General features: G+C 41.8%; 1 protein-coding gene across 1 annotated transcript in view; it reads right to left on the bottom strand.

The window, feature by feature from the left end:
• The window catches only part of ASXL3 (ASXL transcriptional regulator 3), a 205,530-nt gene that overhangs the window by 80,783 nt on the left and 112,676 nt on the right, over positions 1-12,071 (bottom strand). The window contains exons 6-7 of the mRNA XM_075532834.1: positions 7,257-7,374; positions 6,143-6,262 (exon numbers count right to left, since the gene is read on the bottom strand). Coding sequence (XP_075388949.1) covers positions 6,143-6,262; positions 7,257-7,374 — 238 coding nt within the window. The remainder of the gene's footprint in view (positions 1-6,142; positions 6,263-7,256; positions 7,375-12,071) is intronic.

Below are 12,071 nucleotides of genomic sequence, written 5' to 3' on the forward strand. Positions count from 1 at the left end.
CTATCATAGCACAAGTGAGAAATATCTAAGCCAAAGTAAATTTAGGTTATACAGTTTATTCCAACAAAATCAAGTTTACAATAGTCTCTGTTTGATAGTGAGGCTGTTTGAATCCCTGGCCCATGTCCAGAGGATATTTACCAGAACCGTAATCCCAGTAGATACACTATAGATGGATTTGGGGCTCCCACTGTCCTCAATCTTCTATGAATTGAGTATTCACAATTTAAGTTCTGATACTTTTCCTTTCATCATATTTGGACTTTGTTATTTTCATCTCAAGATCACACAGGCTGGTGTGCTTCTCCTGTGCGGACTTGGTGGATGCCTCACTTAGATGGCTGCCTGCTTGAATACAAGCCTTTAAGACCCCGACCCTATAGCTGGGCACCATCTGCTTCCTTCACCACACTGCATTATAGTACTCGTCTTCAGTGATCTCCTCACGAAGGTGAGTACTGAGCAGGGCCAATGCATGGTATTTTCAATGATCTCATCTGCATGTTAAAGTTAGACACTGAATAAGGAAGACTTGAATTGTGGTGTTTGTGAAGGATATTGAAAGTAGCATGGATTACCTAAAGGTCAACATTTCGTCTTAGAAGAGATATGGTCGGAGAGCTCCTTAGGGGCAACACTAGTGAGGCTTCATCTCACGTACTTGGGACATGTCAGAAGAGACCAGTCCCTGGAGCAGGACATCAAGCTGGTCAAGCAGAGGGGCAGGGGAAAGAGGAAGGCTCTCAGGGAGATGGAGGGACACAGTGGCTGCGACAATGGGCTCAGGCACAGGGACCATTGTGAGGGTGGCGTGGGACCAGGCGGGGCTTCATTCTGTTGGGTGTTGGGTCTCTACGGGTCCAAAGTAGCATGATGACACCTAACAACAATACAAGTAGCTAGACTACTACACTGCCTAATTTCTCCACTTCTGAGGCCATTCTGCTACTTAAAATAATTCGAAAGTACATCTAGTACTTACAAAACTCAAAAGATATACACTTGTGTTTTATTAACTAGGCAAAAACAGTCAACTGAGTGGCTCATAACAAGTTAAGGACAACAGAATGGGAATTCAAGAACAATCCACTTGTCTTATTTGGAACCTTGACAAACACCAAGATGCGTCACTAGAAGAAAACAAGGGGATATACGCACTTTAAAGTATAAAACTGCATGTGCCACCGTGTTATCCCTGCACTGTATTTATTCAATCTGTATGCAAAACGACTACCGGAGACACTGGACTACATGAAGAACAAGGCATTAGACTTAGAGGAAAACTCATGAGCATCTTTTGCTATGCAGATGGCACACCCTTGCGTGCTGAAGGCAAAGAGGGCTTCAATCATTTACTGAAGAAAATCAAAGGCTCTACACGCTTCAACATGGAGAAAATGAAAATCCTCACCACTGGGTCAGAAAGCACCAACAGGACAAGCACAGGGGAACACTGAAATTGGCGAAGATTCCATTTCACTTGGAACCACAATAACGCCCACGGAAGCAGCATCAAGAAATCAAAGGACATCGCATCAGGCAAACTATTCAAAGTAAAGCTATTGCTTTGAGGACTCAGGAACACCTGAATCAACCAATGGTATTTTCAGTAGCCTCTGTCATGTGAAAACTAGATAATAAATCAGGAAGAGAGAACAAGAATCAATACATTTAAATTGTGATTTTTAGCAAAGAATATTGAATTAAGCATAGATTGACTGCCAGGCAAACAAATTTGCTTTGGAAAAAGTACAGCCAGTATGCTCCTTTAGAAGTGACGGTGGAGACACTTGTCTCATATGCTCGGACATATCAAGAGTGATCAACCAGTCCCTAGAGAAGGGATCAGGCATTGGGCATCAAAGAACAAAAAATAATATCATTGTGTGCTCACCACCTTGATACTATTGCTAAAGACAAATGAGTGCATAAGCAAATGTGGCGAAGAAAGCTGATGGTTCCCGGCTATCAAAAGATATAGCATCTGAGATCTTAAAGGCTTGAAGGTAAACAAGCAGCCATCTAGCTCAGAAGCAACAAAACCCACATGGAAGAAGCACATCAGCTTGTGTTATCATGAGGTGTTTATGGTATCAGGATCTGGCATCTAAGACCCAGAATAAAACCATACCCAAGGAGAATGGGGAGTGGGGGGCATTGGAGTGGAGACTCAATGCCTATCTGTAGACAATTGGACATCCCCTCACAGAGGGGACACAGGGAAGAGATGAGCCAGTCAAGGTGCAGTATGGCACTATTAAAATGCACAACTTTCCTCTAGCTCTTTGGTGCTTCCTTCACCCCACTTTCATGATGTCAATTCTATCTTACACATCAGATTAGACCAGAGCATGCACACTGCTACAGAAAAGAGCTCGCAACACAGGGAATCCAGGATAGATAAACCCATCAGGGCCAATGAGTAGAGGTACCAGGATAATTAGGGGAGAGTGGGGGGAGAAGAGGGTAATCAATCACGAGGATCAACTAGAACCCCCACCTAGGGAGATGAATGGAAAAGTGGGTGAAGGGCGACGGTGGCCAATATAAGATATGGAAAAAATAATCTAAGACTTATCAAGGGTCCGTGAGGGAGGGTGGGCAGGGGAAGGAGGGGGCAGAAACAAGGAGTGATATCAGGGGCCCAAGTGGGAAGAGAATGCTTTGAAAATGATGATGGCGGCATCTGTGCAAATGTGCTGGACACATTGGAGGAATGTATGGACTGTGATAAGAGATCCAAAAGCCCCCAATAAAAGTATATAAGAAAAAAAGAGGAACACCCTCATGAAAATGAACTGACATCGTGGCTGCAACAATGGGCTCGGGGAAGGTAGGTGCAGAAGGCTGCACTGCCCTTCGTTCTGATTATGCTTGCCAGGGTAGAGGGAAACCTCCCCCTTTCAGTTAGTAGCTACGGGCACTATGTCTTCACACCACCCACAATGCCTACTATCATTCGGTGTTCCATGCTGGTTAGTTGTTTCTGAGTCATAGCAACTCTACGTGCCAGGGCAGAACTGCCCATAGGAGGTCTGTGGAATCATCTTTAGGGGACTGGACCATCAGTTCTTTTCTTCAGTGGAGCAGTTGGTGGGACCATGCTCAAGACCCATAGTTAGCAGCCGGGGCATGAGAAGTATTGTGCAACCTGGGCTACTACCAAAAAGCACGGAACATCCAAAATAAGGACATACATAGATACATGTGTAATGGGCATCCATACTCGGGAGACTGAAATCCGACTTCCTTCATTTGCATCAAATAAACCACTCCCTTCCGCTGCTTGCCGGGTTGGTCACAGTTCCTTCCCAGGGAGCATCTTCATTGATTTGGGGTAGAGATTTGCTTTAACTACCTGAATTTAAATCCCTACTCCTTTCCCTCCTTTTTTGATTTCTAGACAATCAACCACTAAATCTTACAGGATTTCCTAACATTGATTTACATAACATGGATATATGTAACTGGCTCTCTTTTTAAATCTTTCTTTAAAGATATATTGAGCATGGTGGACATCCAGTTAAACAAGGACTAGCAGCAAGAAGCCCAGACAAGCTGAAGTACTTGGCAAGGGCCTAATAGCCTCGTCCATTCTTAATTGACTTCTAGTCCTTAAACTGGCTAAACAAATAAATGGAGAGGCTGCCTGTCACAGGGCTATGTGCTCAACAGGTAACCTGGAGGCTGGTGGTTCAAACTCATGCAGCAGCTCCACAGGAGAAACCCCTGGCAATCTGCCTCTGGAAAGGTCACAGAAACACAGCAAACACGCAGGGGCCAGTGCGTGCTACCGTTCTGGCCTCACCACGAATCCAAAATTGACTTGGCAGCACCCACCACCGAAGTACGGTTGAATTTCTTACACTCCGCACACTGTGCTGGCTGAACTGAGGGGCCTAGCAAAGCATTTTGACTGAAGTTAATTTTCATAAGGTGAATTTTTTAGGATTTCCTCGAAGCCCATTTATGTAACAGCATGCAAAAATCAACTGACAGCATTAAAAGCAAAACAAAAGACCTGGAGTTACACAGCGTGTCATAATATGGTAGTTTCAGGACAACTGAAAAAAATAATTCCTAGTTTTATTTCAGTGGGTCCTTGTTTTGTTTTTGTTCTTTTTCTTAAGTTCCTGAGTTATAATAAATTAATATGGCCCTTCTACTCATAATTCCTTATGTGATATATATAATTCTGGACTCTATATGACTGTGGCCATAACCCCATTTTGGAGGGCATTTTCTACATATTAATGGACAGCGATAGGGGGAGATTAAGACATGACTTTTAGTAGGGGATTCGAACCAAGTTCCACCTTTTGTTTCTTTCGGGGCATCTTTAAGACCCTACCTTAGTAGAGGATGTGATTAAAGACATCATCCTTTGTTTTCCTTGTATGCAGTATACTGGTACCCCCATAGAGTTCTAGCACACCTCATCATACCTAGACAACCATATTGCTATTTTCTGAATGATCTCTGGTAGAATTAAGAAGACCTGATGTGGCTTTTGGACATCTTTGGCTTCTGGCTCTAGACCCTACCTTTGGCTCACCTCTGTCTGACCTTTAGATAGGGGACTGGACATCACTCACCACCATGGGAGACATTTCTTGAGTTTCTGTGGGATGTTACAGAGAATCACAGAACCCAGGGACATGAGCAAATATAGTACTTTAGGGAAGAGAGGAGGGAAAATGAAGCAAAATAGCATCTTGGAACAGTTGGACATTTATTTAATGTCCAACTCCTTGGGACTAATCATCTGGTATTAATTCTTCTAAAAGAAATTATTTCCATACTCTCTACATATAGCTCTCTGCGGTTTTGTTACAGAAGCTGCTCATGTTAAAGTACTTACAACACTGACAGAATTGGTAAACAAACATGCGCGTGTACACCAAGGGCAATCACACACAAATGCATTTTGGCTAGACACTAAATTATATAGCTATTTCAACTAGGAAAGGATGCAAAATAGAACAAGTATGTTATGTTTAAAGAATTTGAAACAAAAAAATGAATTCTGCTTCTTGGTTCTTTTTTTAAAAATCTAAGGTCTTAAAAATCCTATAAAAGGGCTTTTAAAAAATAAATAGAAAGTTTTAGTGCTAGGTTTTAGCAAAATTCCCAGTACATGGTAGGCAATCAATAACTCTCTGTGGAAAAAAACAAATTAGTGGATTGGATTCTTGCTTGCTTTGACGAAACAGATAAAACTCAGCAAGTATCTATTCTAAGTTGCCAAGAAAGCAAGCGGCAGAACCAGTAATAAAGTTCCAGTCAATAAATCTGTAGTCTCTACAGATCCTGTCACAAAATGTTACAATGACCCAGGTCATGATCATTGCCCTTAAGCACATAAGTAATCACTATGCAAGAGACATGAAGCCATCAGGTCCAGGTCAGTCAACAAGGCAGGCATAGTCGAGATTTACAATATTAAAGTCAAAATATGTCCTCTTTCTTCTTCTTTTTAATTCACAAGTTTCTATTTCTCTAGATGCTGCTGTAGGGTTCCACAGAAAGAGCTAGCGGAAAGGAAACTTTCCGAATAAAATCTAGCGCAGACTTGCCAGGAGTCCTGAGTTGTGTCTCCCATACCTCGTTTTAGACTGCGGTATGATTTGAAGCAGGCACTACTGAGTATTTGAAGCGGCGCTGATCGCGAGCAAGGGAGAGCACTCATACTGCAACAGAACCCAAGGAAAACAGGAAAGTGCTTCAAAAAGTTCGTGCAAAATTTCCATTACCTTTTTATTTTATTTCTCCATGAACTTTCCCAAGACCCTTCGCACACCCTTCAATTGAATGCAAACCTCATAAAGTTGTGGCTTTCTCAAGTGGTGTGTTTCCACAAAGCAAAACCCAGTTGCAGAAACAAACCCTTGCCCATTAATTAAAAGGAATCATGACTTAGCAGACATTTGAATATTAATATTTCAAATCTCTTACCGCAATCACATGTTTACCATTACTAACTATAGTGTTTATTTTGCATCCTTACTGATTTTAGATGAATTGGAAAGAGTTTTTATACCCTTACTTATCCATTCAGAGACGAAAGAAAAACTTCCTGTAAGGTTACTTGAAAAAAATATAAATCTCCAGAATGTAACACGGCAGGCTATTGAACACTCACCTAAACCAGACTTTTTTAATCGTTTTAAGTGCTGACTTGTTTGTTTTCCAGTGGGAGATTTTTGCCCATGTTTCATTTCTTTATCTGAACTGTCTGCTTCACCATTTTTAGATTCGGATCCTAAAAAAGGAAATAGTTATTATGTCATTATCTTCCTTGTGCTGTCCTTGAAAAGAAAAATCTAAAATTGTTTCTCTTTTTTTAATGCAGATATCATCTCCTTTTCTAAGAGTTAATATACTCCCTTTGGCTACAATCTGATTCCCCTACTGGATATAGAGAGAAGACCAATAAATCAATCAAACGGAACAAAAAGCCAGAACAGATGGCCTAACAGTAGAGCAAAAAAACACGTTCCTGTATCTGATAGCTTTTACAAGAAATAGATCTTTTGTTTAGAAATAATAACACGGATGTCTCTCAACAGTCCTGACGCCACTCGGATACAATGCAAGGTAGAGGAAGAGTGAGGAGAGAGGAAGGGGCGCCGGAGCAGAGGGAGTGATCGTACCTTTATAAATAACTTTATGTGGAAGGAGGAGGAGAAAATGCAAGCAGCAGTGTACAGCCGAGTAGAGCTGACCAAGTGACAGAAGGTAAATGAGAAGGAAAGGGCAGGGCCGCCCGGAGGTGAGAACAGTTGCCGGAACAGAGAACTAAGGAAGGAAGGATTCCTGGTTGTGTAGCAGAGCCCCGAGAAACACATTCTCGCTCCGCTCCGGGAAGAACTGCTTTTGATGGCAATGCACACCAGCATGTGGTCCCACCATTCAAGTCCCACACTCACACAAAGGCAACAGTCACAGGACACCACAAACTCAGCGAGGCTCACGCCCGGCACGGGTTCATCAAACTGTGGACATGGCAAATCCACTCAGTGAACGGTGCGTGAGCTAAGCCCCCCACCATTTTTTTTAAGAGGTAAATAATCTGCATTTTAGAATTCCTGAAATAGATTTTTTTTAAATGTTTTTTTCTCAATTAAGCCAAACCTCAAGTAGAAATATTATTCTGCTTCAAGAAAAGAAAAAGAAAGAAACAATGACATCTTTCTCGGCCAGGACGTCTCCTTAGGGAAGAAATTGGCCGAGCAGACGAGATTTTAGCTTTTTACCTGAAGGCGAATCCGACTGTTCATCAGACACCTTTAGCGGTGTCAAGACAACACGAGGAACAGTCTTGTTGACCATCACTGAGACTCCATTTCTTCTTTTCTGCTGCTGCCTCAGAGCCTACAAAACATGATGATAAAAGAGAGCATAAATATGTAACTAAAATGCAATTATAATGGCATTAAGCACGATCCCCTGCCCAGCTGGACACAGAGCCTCTGCAGAAACTTCAACTGCACAGAGCCCCTCATTGTCAGCATTCTGACTAGTCACCGTCGGGTCATTTTCCCTCAAAAGCATAAAAGCCAGGCGTTGGCACCGGGTAGAAACCTGAGACCATTTTCAGCGCCTTTCTGACAACACGGCAGCACGTAACGAACGGCTTGTTCTACGTTGGCAGAATGGCTGGAGCACCATGGAATGTGAAACTACGACTCCCAAGTAAAATAAATGTAAAATAAATGTGTCGAAACCAGGATAAAAATATATGTGTCTGCACTTCTCTCGCAGGTGCGTGCTCTCCCGGGCACTGCTCAGTCAATCAAGTTAACACCTAGTGTCATCAGTATGTACAGCATGTAAGAACAACCGTATTGACGCACTCGCTCAGCCGTGGGGAGCACTGCACAAAATCACTGAACATGGCAGCAATCATTTATTTCTGTGAAGGGAATCAGTCCTGATCTTGGAAACCGTGCAGCGCTTGGCTTCTGTCTGCTTGACTTTGGGCATTAACCTTCAGAACACAAACATGACAGCGTTCCAGCAAATCCGGGAAAGGGGGGGAGGGGGCAGGGGGGCGTTGAAAATGATAAAGAGAGTCAATCTCTACAAACGGGAACGCTTTGTGTTTCCTTAAATGAATCAGCCACGGTGAAGATAACGTAGTAAAAGGCATTTAAAAGTTTGGAAATACAGCTTATCTAGCTGATCGTTTTATACAGAAAATTACCTGTAATAAAATAGAGTCTTAAGCACATGAAACTGAAGAGCCATTAAATTCACAGTCGCAGGAAATGCGAAATCTCCTCCAAAGGTTAAAAGGCTGGCTGTAGACTGTCTCAAACCTTTTTATTCCTGGTTTCTGGGTAATTTCTGTCAATTTTACAGCATCTCAGTTACTTGATTAATGTTCTTCAACGAATAGTTGTCAGAATCTCCTGAAATATTGCTCTGACTTTATATCCCCTCCCTGCCAGAAATAATCCCACTTTATTTGGGAAGAGTATTAGCTCAATGCCCAACTTGTTGATCATGGAATTTAGCAAATCAAATAATTACAGATGTGAAAAATTAAATACCAGTGGACTCACAGAAGGCATAGTAAGATGATGTTTGAAAGCACAGGGGAAGTAAATGACTTGGGGAATCTATTACAAATGCTACTGTTACTAATGATAACAGGAGACGGTCTGCTTTCAATTGTTACATTCACTGAGTGCTTACAGAGTGCCAGGCACCGTCACAATAGAGGAGCCACAAGATTAATAGGTTCATTCTCCTCATCTCTAGTCCACTTCCATTAATTCATCTACCGAGGGCTTGTGTGCTATAAAATATTTAAGGCATTTACTCTTTTCATTCTTCCCGGGAATGTACATAATTGCATAAATTTCTCTAGCTTTGTGTGAGAACTCAAAGCACTTTATAGACATTAACCTATCAGTCCAGCAGTAAAACAAAATGAGACAACACTGTACTTCAGATGACAATGAAATCCACCTTTGCTCACTCAGGATGACTTCACAAAGCAGTCAAGGCTGGGGGAAGACAGATCAATTTCCAGGAAGTTATATTGGGTGGGGGAGGCATGGGTTTGCTAGACGCACAGGCCATGGGTGGTTCAAACCAGCAGCTCCACAGGACAAAGCAGGGGATTTATGCTCCCCAGAAGATTGACAGCCTTTGAAACCCCATGGGGCAGTTCTGCTCCGTCCTGTGGTCATCAGGAGTTGGAAAACCTACAGAACAACTTTCTGACCTATAGAGCTGCGATGAATGGGAATCCCTAAGGAGTTCTCCTCGGTCTTGTGCGGCCGCTAGGAGTTGGGATTGGCTTGATCGAAGTGGGCTCTGTTTTTGGCATGCACCATAGATCTCAACTATGACCCTTGGCAATTCAAATAGGAATGTTTTGATTGTTATCTTGTGTGCGTGCGCATGTTTGTGTACACATGTGTGTCATTATTTTTAAATGTTGAATAACAAAAATAATTACTGGAATTCTAAAACTGCAATGAAAAGTTCATAAAGTAAAATATTAACTATAAAAGCAAAGTGTTTGCCTTCAATTACTACAGTGGAGGGGATTTGCATTAATTAAAAGAATCAATAAATTAGTACCAAAGGTACGGCAAATGACCAAAAGAATATGACAAAAAGAAACCATCGCTATTTTTTAACATTTTATTTGTTAGAAATAAACATACAAATATATCATTCATGATTTCTACACTAACAGCTCAATGACACTGATAAAATACTTCACATTGAATCTCAGCTTCACTCTGTACCCATATATGTTCATGACCATTAATTTAGGTTCATTGCTCCTTAAAATTCTCAGCTGTGTTTTAATTGTTATCAGATTAAGCTCCATAGACTAGTTCTTACTAATTCAAGGTAAACATCTTTTTAATTAATTGGGCTAAAAATAGCTTGATGAATCAGTTTAAGTAGTAGATGTAAAGATTATTTCCTGATGTTAATTTAGGGTGTTCCCCCAATCTCACTGTATATGTTGAAAACACGCAGCTAAACAACCCTCTAAGGTACAATTATTTGTCTCTCGATGTGTAAATAAAAGACACCCTAAAATAACTAGTGCAGTGGACTAATGGGTCATGCAAACATTAGCTTCTATGACCTTAAAGCCAAAGAATGGAGGAGCCAGGTGGAGACGCATGCCAGTGCGAGATGCTTCCCCCGCCACTGGATACACAGACTACCCACCCCTGGTCTGTGACCTTCCTGCACTCAGCATCATCACATGTGTTGTGAGTCTCTAGAGGAAATCACAGGCTGGTAGTGGACATATGGGCTAATATCAGACTGGGTCTGGACAAGGCTAAGATGTTTGGGGTGAGAGTAGAGAGGTTAACGCTACTGTTCTCTTGTTCACGTCGAGGATGGTTACAATCTAAACTGCCATAGGTTCACTAAGCTCTCTTAGTGAACGAATCTTTAGGAAATACCTTATAGCATTTATGACCACATAAGTTACAGCCTGTAATAGACCTACTGGTGTCTGAGGCTCCCCATGTCAGACCAAGCCCTATACTCACTTTGGTGTCCCATAGAATGTCCCTTAACACAACTGTGTCATCAGCTAGGCTCTGACTTGTTCGTGGCATCCCACGTGTGGCAAAGTAAAAGTTTGCTCCACAGGGTTTTCCACAGCGGATTTTTCAGAGACCATCAGAGCTCTTTGGGGTGACCTGAATTTCAGACCATTCAGTGAGCATGGCAAGCATGCTACCCTTCTGAATCATTATTAACATTATTATTACTGCTTTAAAAAAAAAGAGCGAAAGAACTGGGTGATGCCCAGCAACCAATACCAACTACTAGGAGAGAGATCACCTTAGAAGGCCCTGAACAGGATGAGAGGTGTGGAAGGCGCTATGTGGAGCAAAACGAAAAAAAAATTATAAGACCATATTTAATTACTCAAACAGAGACTAGTGTAACCCCTGAGGCTGAACGGAACTCAATGCCATGGTTCAATTATCAGGCAAGCAATAAGTTTTTTAACATAAACAGTAACCCTGGGGACAGATACACTCCTTAAAATAACCAACCATTCTAGATCAAGAGAGTAGCATTTTCCCAAGACAACGTTCAGAAAGCAGGAAGGGCACGGAGAAAACGAGGAATGGAAAGAAGAAACAAAAGGAAGTAGGATGGACAATGTTACATTATAGAAGTTGCCGTCAATGAAGTGAAACAAAATGTGTAGAGATTGTTGAGTGTCAAATAGATTTAATCTGTAAACCTTCATCAAATTCACAGTAAAATGATTTTTAAAAACCCATAGTTTTCTTTCTAATTTATTTTAAAGGGTAAAGATAGAGTCAAGGCAGGGACAGATGAATGATCATTAATATTCAATGTATCTATTAATATGTATTTCTTGGTTATTAGAAAATTTTAACAACGAGCATTATAGAACATGCTGAAAGTGGGAGAAAAAGCCATGTTGACTCAATTGAGATGCCTGGGATGGTTGGGCTGTCCGAAAAGTAACCGTGTATTTATTGTACCCAGAGGCATGCTGAATACTGATTTCTAGCTTTGGGTAGTATGGCTTGCCTGTCTTTTTTTTTCCCCTTCCCCCACTCTTATCCCCTCCAACACACACACACACACACACACACACACACACACACACCTCTTTTGGCTATTTCGCTCAACTTCTACAACTGAAAACACATCAACTAGTCGTCTCAGTTTTTCTGGAAAAAACATGAAGTGGTATGGTCCAGGCAGACTGGGAGTAGGACCAGCGGCCACACAAGTGAGAGAGACTGGAGGGAGTGGGAAAGCCCCTACTCTGTCTGAGGGGGCAGTTGCTATCTGAGAAAGGCAACGGATCGGGATTTTTAGGTCAATTTTCCTGTTTTTAAACTAAAATGACGGGGACCAAATTTAGCCTGAAGGCACCGATCTATGATGATTTTAAGTAGGAAGCATCTCTTGCCCAAGGCCACCACCACACCACTACCCAGTGTAGGTGCTGAAAGACCTCTCTTCTAAAGAGCTGAACTGTAGAGAAAGGGGATTGCTACAGAGATGCTTTTAGGGCGATGATGAGATTG

Source organism: Tenrec ecaudatus, chromosome 15, assembly GCF_050624435.1.
Source record: "Tenrec ecaudatus isolate mTenEca1 chromosome 15, mTenEca1.hap1, whole genome shotgun sequence".
Taxonomy (NCBI): Eukaryota; Metazoa; Chordata; class Mammalia; order Afrosoricida; family Tenrecidae; genus Tenrec; species Tenrec ecaudatus.